The sequence below is a fragment of the Arvicola amphibius genome, chromosome 18 (assembly GCF_903992535.2).
Source record: "Arvicola amphibius chromosome 18, mArvAmp1.2, whole genome shotgun sequence".
NCBI lineage: Eukaryota > Metazoa > Chordata > Mammalia > Rodentia > Cricetidae > Arvicola > Arvicola amphibius.
The window spans coordinates 942691-961561 of record NC_052064.1 but is presented as its reverse complement, the minus strand read 5'-3'; the positions used below and the strand labels follow the sequence as shown (position 1 = coordinate 961561).

At 38.9% G+C, this 18871-nt stretch overlaps 1 protein-coding gene across 2 annotated transcripts in view; it reads right to left on the bottom strand.

The window, feature by feature from the left end:
• Positions 1–18871, bottom strand: part of Cacna2d1 (calcium voltage-gated channel auxiliary subunit alpha2delta 1) — a 428064-nt gene that overhangs the window by 104899 nt on the left and 304294 nt on the right. For both annotated transcript variants that reach the window (XM_038315276.1, XM_038315275.1), the window contains exon 7: positions 13191–13322. In XM_038315276.1, the coding sequence (XP_038171204.1) occupies positions 13191–13322 (132 nt within the window). The remainder of the gene's footprint in view (positions 1–13190; positions 13323–18871) is intronic.

The window sequence follows — 18871 nt, the reverse complement described above, 5'->3', positions numbered from 1 at the left end:
TTTCCCTCACAGCCTGGAGAAAGAAGGCAAGGACTTAGCTCACGAGCTGCAAGGCAGTTTTGCACCCCAGGAGCCCCATGCATTGAAACTGTGTGGACATGGGACTCAAGAAAACTCCTAACTCAGATGCCACATGCAAAACGATACAGTTCTCCATTTTCTTCACTAAGAAATCATGGAAATTATGGAAACTTGTGGTGAGAACCAGGCTTATTATCCAACTAAGATAATTTGGCTAATTAGAGTATGTCAAAATATACACACAACTCAAGAAGCCCTTCTTGACTGCGGAATTTCATGAGTAGCTAAATTATGAAATGACTTATTCATTTTAAATGACTAATCACATTTACATAAACTGTAAGTTTAAATATAGCACTCCCCAAAGAACCAATTACTGGCATAGTTAATATAACATCCATTAAATTTATTTCTTTAAAATCTGTTCAGTTCTCATCCTTACAAACTAAAGTATCAAGACTATAAATAGCACACTTTTCCTTGTGGTAGTCTTAGAATTAAACAACAAATATAAGGATAGATATATTAGTTCCATTCCACTCTTAGTGTAAAATATCAGTTAATATCTCAGTAACAATAAAAGAATTTAAAGAAGTTGTGTACAAGCTTCTATGCCATGCCTCTGTTTATGCATTCATTTCCTCTATACTGGAATGCATTCCTTTGGTTTGCTTGATTGAAATGATTTGAGGTTATAAATGCTATTCTTTTCCTAATTAGCACAGACCCATGTATTTTGTACAAATGATGAAGACTGAATGAGAAAGGAGGGTTTCCTGCTCTGTGTGGTTTGTTAGCTCATGACCTCCTGTCCATGAGCGGTGTGTCTGGTGTCTGTCTGCTGCAGTACCTGTGTTTCCCAGACTCAGATCCCATTGTCTCACACTTGCCCTGTTCCTCCATGATTTTGTAATTTCTGAAGACGCACTAAGTTCCCTAAGGTCAGAAATAGCCTACTGACACTGGGTTAGTTATAATCCCCAAACACCCTCTAAATCTTTTATCTTCCTTTCTTTCTTTCTTTCGTATTGTTTATAGGTCTTTCTGTATTGCTCTTTAACTTGGATTTCGGGAGTCATTCTTAGTTTCGGTTATTCGTTGTTCTTTATTCCTTCCTTCCTTCTTTCTTCTTTCTTATTTCTTCCTTTCTTTCTTTCTTCTTTCTTTCTTTTTTTCTTGTTCTTACTTCTTTCTTTTCTTTTCCTGTGTTTTGGTCAACAATAAACCTTTCTGGGTCTAACTGCTGTGATTCTCTTCTATCCTTCCTGCGTGATCCGGCTGGGAGTCCTGTAGAAGCTGATGAGATTGTGGTTACTTCCCACAGCCATTGTCCAAAAAAGAAGCCAGGAATTGAACAATCTCACCAATGGCGTTGATAACTGATCATATAAGATGGGGATTATAAGGTCAATACAAAAGTATATTTCTTTCTCTTTTTTTCTCCATTGCTGTGTATTTTTTTTTTTTTTTGCACGTGTTTGGGTGCAAACATTTGGTACACGCAGGGCCCTAGGTTGATCTTTGGAATCATACTCTATGGCTCCCCAACATGATTCATGAATGCAGCAAATCAAAATGAAACCCAGAGCCCAGTGACATGGCTAGTGTTGTTCTCCAGCTTCATCTGGGGAGTCCAGTCTCTAATTTCTTAATTACAGAAGGGCCACCATGCATACGATGCATTTCCATGAGTTCTAGGAATCTGCACCCTGGTCAATCCTAGGTTTGCACATGTTCTAAACCCTAAACCATGTCCTTAGCCTCAGGTTTCTTAATTCTTTATAGAGAATATCAAGGTGAGAGTTCTGCTTTCACTAAGATTGAAATTGTTTCATAGGAATTATTATGATCCATAAAATTCATACATTTCTTTAAAGACACAGAAATGTAGGTGGCAGGATGCTTGTTCGTTCCTGGCTGCCCAGACCTGAAATAATCAAACAAAAACTATGTTCTTGCAATAGTTTGGCCAAGAGTTTAAGTGTATTTCTAACCAGCTCTTACATCTTAAATTAACCCATTTCTATTATTTTGTATAGGTTCGTGGTTTATGGGTAAGGTTTTGGGGCCTCTGTCTCCTTCAGCAGCTACATGGCATCTTCATGACTTCACCTTCTTTCCTCCTCTATCTGCTTACAATTCCTGCCTTACTCTATTCTGTCCCTCTGTAGGCCTAAGCAGCTTTATTTATTAACTAATGGTAATAAAACATATTCAAAGCATACAGATGGGAATCCCACATCACAAGAAAATTAAAAGGCTATAATTTACATTAAGGGCAAGACCATTAAACTTTATTAACATTGCTAATCTTAGGTGGCATATATTTAAAAATATTTATAATCTAATATAAATTTTCTTATATATTTACTTTAAGTAAGACAAAGTTATACCAAATTAGAGTATATTGTGGTACAATTAAAGACTATAAATTCTTCTCTGATATTACTAATTAGTATGTAAAATCCCACCATAATATTTAAGTGGCATGTTATTCAAGCTCAAAATTGTGAATGATCACATAGCAAAGAGGAAATGTCTGTGTTCGGTAGTTCTCTCACATTATGTTTTATAACCATTCATTGTGGAACCCACTTCTGGAGAGAAAACCAGAGCTTCTCGGGTCTCTGGAAGGGGGGGAGTTTTCCCCTTCCATATCTCTTCAGCATTCCTTTAGGACTTGAGGATGGCTGGAGAGAGTGTTAGAAACAGCACAGAATTTGAATTTCTGAAAGAATCATTTCACTGAAGGTGATAATGATCTCCTATCAGGACATTTTCCATGACCCCCACCCACATGAGCTGTGTCTTCTGCTAAACCAGCTGCAGTGTTATTTTGGTACCCTTTTTACCATCAATTGCCTAACAACAAAAGTATTCATTTTTTATTTCATTTATTGGAGAATAAAAAAAAAACGGTTAATGATACATTGAGGACTATACCTCGTGGTAGAAACACCACGAAAAATGACAGCTCATTGTACTCCCATTGGTAAGTTCAAACATATTTTGGTAACTGGAGACATCACAAAAATTTAAAAAGCAGTACATTTTATACACTCAAAAAAATGGCAGGACAGTTACATGGATCTTCTATCTCGGTGCAGCTGAGAGACAGCAATGTGAGGCTTGTCTAAGTCATGTCCTACAGGATATAAGGCTCATGCTGAGTTACAACACAATCAACTGTGACTCTTTTTTAAAGGAAGAAACTTAATTGACTCAATTGTCTTATCTACCCAACAGAATTTACAGCTGCCATCATTCCAAAATAGATTCCCCATAGCTTCTGTCTTGTGCCACAGCCCTGGAATGGGTGGAGGAAAGAGTGTTCCTCTTAAATGAGTTCAGATAGTACACTCACGGAGGTGGTGGTGCACACCTTTAATCCTAGCACTCTGGAGGCAAGGGCAGGCGGATCTCTGTGAGTTCGAGGCCAGCCTGGTCTACAAGAGCTAGCTCCAGGAAAAGCTCCAAAGCTACAGCGAAACCCTGTCTTGAAAAAAAAAAAAAAAAACAAAAAACTCTGAATCCAGATAGTACACTCTGATTGAAGTGGCAAGGGAATGTAGAAAAAAAAAATGGCTGACCTCTTTAGACTTTGATTGATACTGGAAACACTCAAAAGATAGAAAGATGAATCTATCTTAGTGTCAGGACAGAAAATGTCTAAAAGTATATCAAATACCCCATGTCTTCTCATAGTGACAGTTTGATAGCAACTAAGTTCAGAACTACTTGTCATGTGTTTGTCACGTGCACACTAAGTTCCCCTCCATACCGAATGTGGCGGTGCTGGGCCTCAGCGTTCTGGAAGCAGAGGCAGCTGAACTGCTGTGAGTTTGAGGCTAGCTGGTTTGCATAGTGAGGTTTAGGCTAGGCCCACAGTGAGACCTGTCTCAAAACAAACAACAACAACGAAAACCCAAATAAATACCGCTCTAAGAAATTCTGGAGAGATCTAGGACAATCAGAGTCACTGCTTCTGTCAGTGTTTCACTTCCAAAGCCTCCCAAACCAACGGACATAGAGGCAGGGTTGTGGAAAAGGTGCAGTCACATCAGTACAGCCTGAGGCGTGGGTGACAGACTCCCTTCATTGTTATACTTGTGAGACTTGGCAGGAACTCGCTCTGAGTAGCACAGACACAGAGGAGCTTTCAAAAATGAAGTCCTGAGTCCGGTCGTCACTCGCAAAGGATACACGGATCTGGAAGGCAAACTCCTGTGAGCAGCCTGCAATCCCTGCCACAGGTGTAGGCAGAGGACTGGAAGAGAAGTAAACTCCGCTTTTTCCTACTTATTCTTTGACAGTTTGATACATGTGTATAATACATTTTGATCCTTTTACCTTCCCATTCTCCTCTTCCTCTAGCTCCCCATTTCCTTCTCTTGCTGAAGCTTGTCCGCTTGCTCTCTTTCTCTGGTGTGTGTGTGTGTGTGTGTGTGTGTGTGTGTGTGTGTGGTTTCCTGCAAACTCTTTATTATAACAACAAACTTTCTATAGTCAGTAATGGCTTCAAATAGGCAAGCTACCAACGAGGAAAAGGAGAATGAAATGCCCTATATTTGGAACCTAAGATGTATGTAGAAGACGTTAGCAATCAGAATTACTTCCAGATAAAAGTTCACAATTCAGATTGCTTACCTAAGAAATTCATTGTTCTGAGCAGAGTGGCATAGGCCTTACATCTCGGCACGTGGCACCTTTAGACTTCACAGGCCCTTCAGGGTTGCATAGTAAACTCTATCTCAAACAAATTTAAATTATAAGATGAATTCATTGGAATAAAAGAACTGAAATCCAGCCACTAGGCATTGCCAATGTTGTTCATAGTACTACAAAACATCTAGGTATAATCTGCAGACAAGCTATTCATACATCAGCACAACTCTGGGTTCAAGACTTGCACCAGGAAGGAACAAGCTATGAAAGCTGCTGGGTCCCAGTTACTCGCCTTCAGGCGTGCCACTGTTTGAGACAAATGTGGGGTCTCATAGAATACCACGCTGGACAGGCTAATTAGCAAAACTTGCTTTGTTCAAGTTAGCAGGTATTTAGATTTTTCTACTGGTGGAATGAATAAAAACTGTGGATGAGTGGTAGGCCTATATTGCTCATTCTGCTTCTCCACACTGGAGTCTTAGTGTGGTTCTTTACAGAGGCAGTCTCTGCATATGCACTGGACTCCAATGAATAAGGAAGATAAGATAATTGGAATTCTGCTACGCGGGGAACAGTCAAATAAGGAAATGCTTTGCTCTATGAGGGAGATAGTTGTATATGGTCCAGACAGCTCTGATTATCAGCTTCATGTATGTATTATTTGCATGTTGCATTGTGTATGAGGAGGGGATGCATGGATTTTAGTATGGGAAGAAAGTCCTGAAAGATGACTGACCTACTGGAGATATTATACCATGTCTGAAATTCTCCTATGAATTCTTTTCACTGGGACTGAAATCATGAAGTTTAACATAATAAACACCTACAGCTCTCCATGGCATGGAAGACGCTGTGCTGAGCGCTACGGAACAAAGAGACACATCATGAACTAACTCCAGGCATGGTTACATAGACTTCAGTGGTGAGGCAAAAAGTGTATTCCAAATAATTTCTGAAAGAATATAAAATTGGATGGCTGTCCAATACAGATGAACTAAAGTTTCCCAAGGGGTGAAAGAAGAAAGTCTGATCTTGGAAAAGCTGGTAGATATGGGGGGTGGGATTCAGCTTGTAGATAGGAGGTGGAGCTTGCCTTTCATTTTCAGGGGTAGATAAGAGGCACTTGACCAGGTAGGCTTTATAAACAAACACACAGCTATGGAAAGCAAAAGAGATTAAAAGACAATAGAGTAACGTCTAAGTTAAAGAAGGAAAACCCTATCTAGAGTAACAATAAGGGCTGAGCTGCTGAGAGGGGAAAACTGGGGCTGTTGATTGTGGTTGTCTCTGGATGTCTGCAGGACACGGTAAGGCAAATGCCACTGGGTGAACAATGGGACCTTTCACAGGGAGCTTAGCACCTGATTTTCGCCAATCACTTCATAGTCATTTTATTAGACCTCTTAGCTTTGTCTTTCTTAAAATGCTTGTAAGTTTTCCTTCTCTTCTAACTATGGGCCATCTGAGTGATGATTTCCATTCAGGAAGAGTCTTCCTTCATAAACAGGGATTTTATATTATCAGAATTAATTCCTCTGCCTAGTCTTTGAATAGTCACTTACAATTTTTAAAACTGTAAATTATAATAACTCTTTTTATTATTAATGATATGTAATAATTGTATTAATATTATTTAATATGATAATCATTACTGTTATAACAAGTATGTAATAATAAATAATAAAATAATTGTTCTGTGACAATATAATTATTATTAATATGTGCACGCATGTGTGGGTACAGACTCCACAACACTCAGGTGGAGGTCCAGAGACAATTTTGTAGAGTAGGCGCTTTATTTTTATGTGTTCTAGGTTTCAAATTGACATGGCCAGCTTGCATAGCAAGCCACTTTACCTGCTGAGCTGCCCTCTCTGTCCAATCCAAATGTCTCTAACTTTACCTTTTGTTTCTGAGCAATGAGACATGTTCACAGGGAGTTTTATAAAGTACAGGAGGGGAAGAGTTACAGGAAAGAAAGTTAGCTTTGTTCCACCCAAGGGAAAATTCTGACAATGAGATGCCCCCACTGAGGTAAGATATGATAAAGCTTTAAGTGCAAGAAAATCACAATTCTCCAAGAACAAGTGTCATGCCTCAGGAGTCAGTAGCCTTCCTTGGGCAGTGGAGATAATGGTGGGACAGTTCTGTGAAACTTCATTCCTGACCTCAAAGGTGCGTAGGATCCCTGTGTCTTAAACAAAATATTGCTGACTTCTTTAATCAATGACAACAAACATAAAATGAGCAACACATCAAAGATGGTTGCATGCATGTAAAAATGAATGACATGGGGGGTTCATGCTATATAAAGGAAAAGAGAACAGGATGAGAGATATTTTCGAAGTTAAAACAGATGAAGGGTTTAGCAATACTCATTGACATACTTTATAGATAGGGTTCTTTCTGCCAGTTGAATTACAAACAAGTCTCTCTTTTTAAATTAGCATCTACTTAGCTGCTCTACCCCATGAGCAAGGAGAGAAACACGTCACTTAGTTCAACTGTGACCAGAACTTTAGGTGAACAGCCATCCTGAGCAGCCTAGTGAGGCAGAGGGAGTAACTATGACCACGCTCAGGTAAGAGACGGGGAATGAGGCAATGGGTATGATGCCGGGGAACACAGGACAGCCTGAAGTCTTACAGACAGTACTGCCTAATTTCACATGTGTGTCCATTGCATATGCCACACCACACAACGCATAGCGGTAGCACACGGTGAGCCAGCACAGGATGAGGAATCTAAAGCCTTTGCTCAGCTGTGCACCGAGCTCTCTCCGTCTTCTCAACAGCCACACTGCAACTTTGCTGTTCTGCACTGAATGCATTGCTTTGCTCCCATACGAAAGCACACCGAAATTTTGAATTTATTTTTGTAATTGGCAGGACAAATAGTACCAATGGACACAGACTGGATTCAATAACTATTGTGAAAAGATAGATCTTATTTAAAACTAGCTTATATACTGATGACTAGATGTTAATATATCCATAAGTAAACCGTGTGTTCATTCACAAAGCTCTAAGCAGAAGAGAAAAGAAGAAAAGGAAAGAGAAAAGGAAATCACGAACCACTTGGTAGCACCGCTTTTCAAAAGCCCAGACAAGCTGAGGCTCCAGGAGGACCCAGTTTCTAGAAAACTATCAAACGGCTCCTCAGCAACTAAACTAAAGAAAAGAGTCTTCAAATGTTGCTATATGAGGTTATTTTTCAAAATGTCATACATAATGTACAAAAAATTGACTATCCATATCTGGAAAAAAAGAGTATCAGGCTACATACTTTACATACTTATACGCAGATGCTACTATGGTTTATTCCAGCAAAATTTCAGCCTCACAACAAGGGCAGCATTCTAGAGTTTAACACTGATGTAGAAGCATCAGGCCTTTCTTTTTTTTAATCCCTTGTCTTCGAAATGAGCAAACAGGAAGGGTAGATCAAGTATTTAGTAAGACAGGTGGTAAATGTCATATGAAACAGACTTTTACTTTTTTCTGTTTTTCCCCCTTTGTAACAGAAAGTAATTTTCTAAAAATGATAAGTACACTCTACTTTAGCATTTCAACGAGGCACTGATTCCTAACCACAATCTCAATTTAATACTGCGATTGCTACAATTTCAGAAGGCTTTAATAGGTGAAATAAATTTGTCCCAACAATTATTTTTAAAAAGTTCAAGAATTGACAGTTTTAGCTATTAATCAGTCTTGACAGCTTGAACTTCATTTACATAAATTAGGAGGAACAAAGGAAAAGATTCAGAAATGAAACATTTTCTAATGAGCACGGACTCAACGAGGATGCCCTTGCCATGAATTCCAATTAGTTTTGTTTTGTTTTCGACTTTTAATTTTATTTTTTATTTGAGCACAATTGCCTTTATGGTTATTAAGAATATTTTGTTACATGTACACATTATACAAAGATTGTACATTAGTGTTACCATATCCAACACCTAAAACTTTATTATTTTCTCTTTAGGAATATTAAGGATTCTCTCCATTTATTAAAACTCAGACTGCAATAACTGTCTGTTATAAGTGTTCAGCTACATTACAAAATAGCAGACGTTATTACTACTCCTTAGCTGTAGTTTTGAAACTGTTGCTCAGTCTCTCCATTCTCCCAAGACGAGTCAGGACTGTACCCATGCTACTCTGAGATCACCTGAGTGCCAGCTTCCTCTGTGTCATGGATTGATGGTTAATCAGGGAACTGGCTCTACATATCTTGCAAAACAAGACTGTGGACAGAGCAAAAGCTGACAGCTAGAAACAGAGAGTTGGGGAGGACTTTGGAGGTCATCTTGTACAATACTTGATCATAAGAAAACAGGCAAAATTATATTGTGACACAGTCAAAAGGTAAGATGATTATCTTAGCAATGAAAACCCCTCCCAGGATAACTTTTCCTTCTATCTTAGCATAAAAATCTACCTATCTTCAAAACAGGGAGATGGGTAGAGGAAAAGGATGATGAGGGAAAGGAAACAGAAAGGACAGAAAGGATTGGTTTTCATGGTCTCTTTTTAGACATACCTGGTAGATGAGCAAGTCTCATCTTAACTTAGGGTAGACACTGAAGTTCAAAGAAAAAATCACCAAACAGTTTTCTGAGTCCTCTCTTCACAGGATCAAGTGAGAATCACGTGGGTGTCTAAATATCCTACTTCCCTAACACTGGGCAAGATGCTAAGAATGTTAATGTATCTCCTTCTCTGAATTTAACTGCTATTGTTCTCTTGGTTTGAGTGCTGAGGTCAATAACAGTTTCCAAAAGTCACTGCATCAAGCAGTGTATGAGGTGAGGTGTGTTTACTTGCAACCTGGCTGTAGAACATAGCTGTTACTATACACCACTGTGGGCAGACATGTTTTAAGTAGCATTCAAACAATAAAACCAAGCATTTTAACAATTTTTTTTCTGATTAAGAAAATAAAATTTCTGAAAAGTGATTTACTTTTAAACTCCATGACAAGCATTCCCATGAGAAAAGAAAATATCGGTAGCTTAGCTTAAAGAGTGACAGGAAAAGGCTACATTTGGATAAATACATAAAATCGGTTTTGTTTGCTACTCAATGATCCTGTAAAGCAGTGGTTGTGGGGGCTTCCTGATGCTACAAACGGTGACACCAGGAGCCTGAAAGCTCAGGCAGCTTAACTGGAAGTTAGGTTTTCCTGCCAACCCTAGAGAGAAATGAAGAAATAGTCACAAGGAAGCCCGCAATGTTCTGCGCCTCTCTGGCATTATGACTCAGCCATGTTTAGATTTCCTTCCCCATTTTAATTTTGCTTCTTTATTAACCAACTGTGAACTCAATTATTCTCTTTAATGTCTTAGATCAAGTGAACGCTGACTAGGTATAGTGGAACCACATTATTGTAGAAATGCCTGGTCTTTGTACTTACATTTTTCTTTCTAAGGTATATTACTTGCATACCTGGTACCCAGGGAGGTCAGAAGAGGCACTGGATACGGCTACTAGGAATCAGAATCAGGTAGGTCCTCTGTAAGAACAGCCAGTACTCTTGACCAATGATCCGTCCCTCTGGTCTATAATCTTTTGTACTTTGAAGTACTTTTAGTTGTGGTTTATATCAGGGACTCATCTTAACCTCTAGGGGCTAACCTTAGCAATAATTAGCATTTCTGTACTTTGTGTGTGTGGATCAGGTCTCACAAAGCTCAAAAAACTCCCTGAGGCCCTGGAGCTCCAGCAGGGGGATTAACTTCACATTCAAGAACCTAGTTAAGATGTTTTATGGCCATGGGTACAGTGCCTGCTGTTCAAGCATGAGGGTGTGGTGCTGGATCCCCAGGACGCATGTCAAAGCCAGACCCACATCTGCAGGCAAGCGAAGGAGAGGTGGCAGAGGAGAGAGGCTTACTGGCTAGCCAATCTAGCCTAAAGAGGAGGCTGCAAGTTCAGTGCCAGGATCTGCCTCAAAAGGAAAGGTGGAACGTTACGGAGGGAGATATCCAATGTTGGCTTCAGGCGCACACAGGGGAATGTATCTGCACACGCGCACATATGCTACACCTACACGTTCCGCAGAGAAGCACCGCTCGCGACTTCCTGTCTCTCTTCATTAGTAAATGGGATGTAAAGGCGGAGGTAAGCCTGTCTGTATCAGTTAGACAGAATTATTGGAGAGAATACAGTCTATTGAGACATTGGCAAAAATTTAATTCCTGTTGATAACCCTATCTTACCCCGTGGATAAGAAATCTGGTGCGATTACATCACTACTCTAATAAAGACCAACGCAGCATTGAACTCACTGGAGAAGGAATTGCATAAAGGGCAGGTTTTCCAGAAGGCCCATTTTAGCAATCCTTCCAACAGGTAACTGAATTCAGCAGGGCAGTCTTCTGCTGAGTCAGTTTGCCCGTCAAACCCTATTTTAAAAAATGAGGTTTTGTGGTTGGGTCCAGCCTGGCTTTCACAGCTAGCCTTCTGAGAATATCGCTGGTTTTTGGATAAATTAAAGATGTAAAGCTCTTTTCCAAGATATTAGGACCAAATATCAAGACACTTGAAAATTTTTGGTTAGTATTAAAAATAAGAAAGAACCAACACTTTAATTAGCCATTCATTATAAAAGACTCATAGAACGCAGTTAATACAGGTAAGAATTCCATGTTATATTTAATAACAAGTGCCTGTCGAAAGCACTCGGGTACCACAGTCCTCTTCAGCATCATTCTTCCTGTGTTCCCTCCGTGCACGCACTTTCTCTTCTAATCCCATTTGTCTATGGCCCCACTTTGTCTTTCTACCTGTCTCTCCTTTCTCTCTGGTCTTGGTCCTTTGCTTTCACAATAATATCCTAATTTTCAATCACTGCTTTTTTTCCTTTCTCTCCAACCAATGTTTATGAAAATTTAAATGAGGTAAATGTTTTTAGAAGATTCAAAATGTATATGATGCTATTAGTTAATGATAAATTTACCTGCACATTACTGGGGGGGGGGGGCGTTAGGACAAGGTCTGATATAAGTTAGAGATTACCATATCAGGTTTATTATGTACACAGTGCTGCTGTTTTTTCCATTCTATTTCAAGCTCCATATAAATAATTATTAACATTTACCATATAGCAAGAGTTTCAGAAGTGGTGTATTATATTTTATAAAATTTCCACGAGGAGAAATTCCACCATTATTGTAACCTAAGATATTATTGTGATTGCTTTCTAATTTAAACATGGCTTTTGCTTGTGTACCAGAACTTTGAAAAAAGAAATTAGCAATATTCCCCCATCTGCCATTTGCAATCACGTAGAGGTTAAGAATACCACACCTGTTTATGTTGCCCAAATATTTCATTTACTTCTATTACTATACAATGCAAGATAAAATAAAATTTTATTCTATTAATTTTTTCTAGCGTTTCACTATGACAAATTCAGTTGTCAGCACATTTAGTAAAACTAAATAGTAAAACAAAGCAAAACGCCACCGCCACCAGCAGCAAGAAAATCCTGCAGTCCTACTGTGTCCACTGCAAACAGTGTCCCAGGTCAGGCCTCTGAGAGAAAGAACACATGCTGGACTTGTAAGAACGGGCTGAAGCTAACTGTGGCAAGCCTTCAACCGTGAACAGACATTTTCCTCAAGTTTTCCCACAGGCGCTCAGACGGAACCCCTGATTACTTTTTGCTTTTGTCTTATCAGGTAGTGTTTAATCACTCCTTACGGTTCCTTATAGGAATAAAAAACATTACAACAACACTTCTTTCAGTTTATAAGATATACCCACGCACACTGAATATGCATGAACACTGAGATGGCCTAAGAATTGGTTGCAACACGATACAGACAAAGAGAGCAGTGTTTTTCTGTCTTATTTTCTTACCCCTTCATTTTAACAAATGCAGATCCCTCGGCTAAAGGAAAAGTACTAATGCTTTTGAAATATAAGCTTCCACTCTTGGGCAGAATCTTGGAGAGAAAGCGTTCAACACAGGTCTAAAAGCCCATCTATTGCTGTACTGAGCTGTGTGGCTGGACCTGAACCATGGAGTGTTCTTTCCTGGCTTCCTCTGTGTCTTCCTTCTCAGATTCATGCCTATGTATCTCCGCTCAGTCTCACACTGTAGCCTGACCAGGCAGCAGCATTGTTCCTAATGACTTTTTGAGTACTTCACTTTAAATAATTATGATCAGGCTAGAGCAATGTTACATGCTTTTTCATAATAATTTTATGGATTTGGGCATTTTCAAACATGTATGAGAGGTATTTGACCATGTCCTCACCATGTCTCCTGCCAGAAACCATCATCAATCCCTTTCCCAATTATTTATTTAGTTTTTTTAATCCGTTAGGTTGAATAATGTAGCCTGTATGTACAGAGGTACGTGCCATCCAAGGGGGACTCTATCTGTGGCTGCGCCACCAGTAAAAGTACTGTACAAAAGGGCATTTAACAGGTATCTCTAATGCTAGTATTCACATTTTCTCTCCATATTGGCTGAATCTCGGAACACGTACCTGGATAATACCGCGCCAGGCCAGTGGCACTGCCGAACACCTGCCACAGCAAGGTAGGGTCCTCGTCGCGGTTCCTCTTGAAAACTTCATCTAAGGCACTTGTCCAGTTGAGTTCATTTAACACTATGGTTGCTAGAAAAGACAGGAAAAATAATAAATTTATTCAAGTGTACATTACCATTATTTTATAAACATAGGCTGCATGTTCCTATTGTCTGCTATAAAATCCTGTCAGTTACTGGCACTTGAAAGGCTGTAAGCACAGAACGAGGTTTCAACAATGACTGACAATGATTGACAGTTAGAACGGGTGACTGGCCCAAAGCCCAAATATGGTGAAATGTTCACCAGCATCTCGCACCTGTGCTTTTAGGTAATAGTGCCAAACCCCTTCCCAGCTGTGACAAAGTCGTGACTTCAGACTTTCCTAAACACTTTTTTTTTTTTTGGTATAAAATGACTCCCAGGTACAAAGTAGCAAGAGCTCCTTAGACACAAAGAAAATGAAGTTGGTTTTATATCTCTTGGGTTTCTCAGGGGTGGGTCTATAATAGAATTTAAACAGTGCAACCCTCAAGTTCTACTGAACCTCTGTTGTATATTCATGCAAATTACTTGGGTACCAGAGTTAAAAATAAAACAACAAAAACATGATTATCATAGAGCACCTTTATCATCTGTGCTCACAGAATACTAAAAACTTGTATACAGATCGGCAGGGGAAAACGTCATTAGGAAATTTGATAATATCAATGTTAGAAACTGGAGACTAGTCAGCCAACGCTTCATCAACATCATCCAAAGCAATACTATTTATTTTTTTCTTCCTCATTCGGTTAATAAAACTAGAACATGTTGATAACAAGGCCCATGTGATTAACTTAGATGCTGGAGTATAACGACTTACAGATCTAGGGAGGTACTCAAAAAACACGTCATTTAGTAGTCTGGAAGAATATCCAGAACGAGGATTCCAGATCTTAGCATAACCACATGACGGTTAAAGTTTCTCGGGGAGTCTGGGGTAGTGGCTGTGTGCACTGCCTGCCTGGCATATTTAAGGTCCTTGTCTTGATTCTCAGAAATGGAAGAAACTTTGTGTGTTAGAGCACACCTACAGTGCCAGCATTTGGGTAGAGGATGTAAAAAGATCATGAGTTTAAGGTCATCCCTGGAAGCCAGCTTGGGATATATAAGCCTTATGTTTTAAAAAAAGATGAAGGAATATAATTTTCCCTTGCACAAAAACGAGGTCTGGGCATTTCATGTGTTTCCTGTCCTTGATGTAAAAGATACGCCACACTCTGAGCAGATCAGCAGAATGGTGTTGGTGTCAACACACATATGAGAATCGCTACTTAAGCCTCAATTGGAAGACATTGCTTTAATTCCGCATGTTCTACAGATGAAAATGATTTCAGCTGATGCGAGCCCTTCCTCTTAGGAGCATGCACATTTATAGCAAGCAAGCATCCTTTAATCACTCAGCTAGCCGTGCTCCAACGGCTTTAACATTCCGTGCCATTAATTCGTTTACCGCAAAATATTTCCTAATTCCTGTAACTGTTTTTTTCTCTATTCTTCTCTATGACAATAGGAAACAACAATTAAATAAGGTGCAGGCTTTATGAAGCTAAAATGAAAAAAATACTTTGCCTTTTCTTGGGCTTTTTTCCTTCTGTTTTCTTGTTTTGTTCTATTCTGATTTGTTTTTTAAATCTTATTATATTTTATTATTATCCTAGATGCCTGTCTGTTTTCTAAGGAGAGAGAGAGAATAGGGGTATATCCAAGGGGAGTGGAGGCAGGGAGGAACTAAGAGTAGGGGGAGGGAAACCATAATTAGAATATATTATATGGAAAAATACATTAATTTTCATTAAAAGAATCTCCCAATAAAGGGACATCAACCTGTAAAAAGAAAGTTACATAGCATGTTTATTTGTGAATGTTCCGTTTTTGTTTGTTTAATTTAAAGAAAACAAAAAGCATGATGGAATTATAAAGCCAACCCGGGACCAGCATCCTGATGGAGCTCTCATTATGGGAAACTAATGAGATTTCAATCTTGATGTATGTGATTACTTTCAGAAAGATCGTGTGTGTGTGTGTGTGTGTGTGTGTGTGTGTGTGTGTGTGTGAATATTCATGAGCTGGGTCAGATCCATGGTACATCTGGGATACTGAGCAATTCATATTCCAAAGCTTGATCCCATGAACACCAAGGGGCCAGTTATATGGAAATCTACATTCATATAGATAACCTGAGCTGATAACATTCATGAATATTTAAGGTATTATACAAATCATCACAGAGAGGGGCACAGTATAATAATACTATATAGGACAAATCATAATGTTTATTTAGGATTCCTAAACACTTCCTTTACTATAGAAACTATTCTATCTTTTCAATTTCCTTGACTCTATTTCACAACAAGCAATGGGAAACAGGTAATTATTTTATTATTAAAGTTTTACTTGTTTGCTAGACTGCTATTTTTTCTTATTTTTATTAGGTATCTTAACAACTATGATATAGTAGGGATGGGCACATCCTACAGTTTACAATTATGCATTGAGAAAAACAGCTATACTCTGAAATATTGCTATTCTTGTGGCAATCTGTCTTAAAATCTCAGTCGACACATTTGAATAATTCTTTGGATGCAACATTATAGATATATTTCTAAGTGTTTTCATCAAAATGACTGTACCTACAAATGAGCAACGTATATGAAGTACAAGGGCATATGAGGCCCTTGAGATGCTTTTAAAGTTTACTCAGAATGCAAGAGGTGATAATACATACCCCTCACTTTAGCACGACAGAAGCTTGGCACCCGGTGTGTATCAGGGTATCAGGATACAGGCATTGGATATAAAAAGTTCTGAACAGAGTCATTATTCTGGCAGTTCCAGAATAATTACACATGCATGTCTTATGCCAAAAGTCAATACACAAAGGTCAGCCACCAGAGTGCAAATCAAATAATACACCTCTTGGGAGACAGCAGGACAGCAGCGTCACAACGCACACAGTCTTTCAATGCAGCCCTATGGCCAGAGATTTACAGAGAGGGTGCTGGACCACATTTGCATTCTTATCATTTCCTCAGATGCACCCTCCAAATTCCTTATGAAACAAAATCCTGAGAAAGTTAAGATAAATATCCACAGCACAAGTTTTTTTTTTCTCAAATTGTACTGAAAATACCTAAAATGTAAGGAATGTATTAGAACATATATACAAAGCACCAAAGCAAGCAAGAAAACAAGTGTGCATGCAGCTTCAGACCCTTGGCCACTCAGCCAACTTTTCTCTAATACAGATTATACACTATCTTTAGTTAGTACACAGTTAATAACCTGATATTGATATATTTTCCTTTTGCAATGAATAAAGACTAGCACGTCCAGAATTACTAATGTGCAGCACAGCTGCCAGTCCGTATGTCTGTACCATATCACCCTTCTCAGGGTGGGCGATGCTGAGACAACCCGTGGCTCCTTAGTAGGAATCAGAGAGCTAGAGCACAGCCTGAGCCTCCATCACAGATCCTCCCTCTTCCTCCGTGTCATTTACACATTTACAGGCCATCAACCAATCTTCCCCTGCAAGTCCTCCCCTCTCCCTGTTTGTAAAGAGTTCAGGTGGGAAGGTGCAGTTAAAGCAGCCCTGTGGTTACAATTAGTTACAAGATAGCACATCAGAAAAGTTAAAGGTTTCTATGTGGAAATCCTTTTTCTGCTGACTGCCCTTGGTGGCCTTGCCCTTCCTCTTGTCTTGGTGGCCATTGCTTGTTTCTATTCTCCTGACAACATAAGTCTGAAAAGATATAAATCATCTCTGTTTCATGGTAGAAAAATCAAACCCACATTCTTCAGAAAACTATTCATCTTCAGGAATTATGTCTACAGAGGGCCCAAGAGATTATTCATTTAGATAATGATATTATAATAAAAACTGTTTCTAGAACTCGGACTTATTAATGTTCAAGGACTTATTGAAAAAACATTTTGCTTAGAATTACTTATTATAAAGTCTTCAAAATGCAATTGACAGTACATGTCACAGTATTTCAATATTAAGACATCAAAATTAAAAGTTCTTTAAATGAAGTAACTATAGTAAATACTATTCATAAATTAACAAGAAAATTACAGTTTCAAAATAAGTTCAAATATTTAAATCTTTTTTTTTTCAAAAATTGTGTGTGTGTGTGTGTGTGTGTGTGTGTGTGTGTGTGTGTGTGTGTCTGTCTGTCTGTCTAGGTGTTCTGGGAGCCAGAAGATATCAGACTCCCTGAACAGAAGCTGCAGGGCGTTGTTAGCCACGAGATGTGGGCCCTGGGAACCGAACCCAGTTCCTCTGCAGGAGCAGTGCATGCTCCTACTGTGGAGCCATTTCTCCAGCTCAAGACTGTCGATCTTTCAGGACGAAAATCATAACTTATCTATTTGGACAGATAAATTTTTAAAACATGGATTATATTTCTACCAGGCTCTCTCTGATTTGCTTGGCACTATGTTTAGTTACGCTGTGATACACATCAGTCAGAGAGCACATGTACTATGTATCACATTCAAATCGGCCCTACCTTTTCTCTGAATCCTAAAAATAATACAATTTTACATCCATACAAATTTCTGGTCTCTTGCTCATGTTGAGAATAAATGTAAAGTTGGCTCTGATAATCTGCTATTTTTCCACAAATGGTATTTTTAGCTGCTAGAAAATCATACTTTGTACAAATGAAGTTCTTTATAGAGGCCAACTCCGAGTGACTATGTGGAGAACAGCCTTGACTTCGGGGTCTCTTCTGTACGGCACGACAGGATTTCACTGATAATTGATTCCCAGTGCCAAGCATCCATCCCTATTCTTCACACACTTGGGTTTTCAAATGTATGGCCTTGGTCTTCGGCAACCTCTTGTTAAGAGTATTCTATTGTTCAGTGTGGCTTCTCAAGGGAAGAAAGAAAAATCCAATTTGCGGTAGCACAAAAGCAGCCTCTTCCAGTGCTGCTGATTCTGCCAGCGTATGTGACTCCGCTAAGCTACACCCTGTCAAGACAGAACGCACAGCCATTGACAAGCTCGGGATTTTGTTTTCTTTTGAAAGCCTCAAGCAATAAAAGGATGAATTATTGTTTCTTTTTAAGTTTAATCAAGATTTCATTAAATTTGAATGTGTTCTGTTGATTTATTCAGAACTCAAGGCCTCATCATGCATTAAAGTCCTTTAGAAAGCATGAACATTATAAATACAGCCAACTATAGATTATTATTTTCATAGTGTTATCAGTACTTGAAAAGTGTGTTGGTGTGTTGTGTGTACGTACGTATGTATGTAGTGAAATGATTCTTTGATATGTGTATACACTACAAAATTATCATTACGGTCAAGCTAATTATACAATAACTCAGCAGAGATACTAGACTGGATCTATTGTATATAAAGAGCATATACTATATACAAGTATACATATGTCTTATCTAAACCCTGAATAAAGGAATTGCATATTCCTTGGTAACACAATGGTTATCAACTAAGAGGTAGGTTCCTTCCCCAGGAAAATGTGACATATGCTTCTGTCATGACCAATGCAAGGGGTACAGGAAACAGCCTACACTGCATAGGGTGGAGCCAGCCACAAAGCATTATCCAGCATGGTGG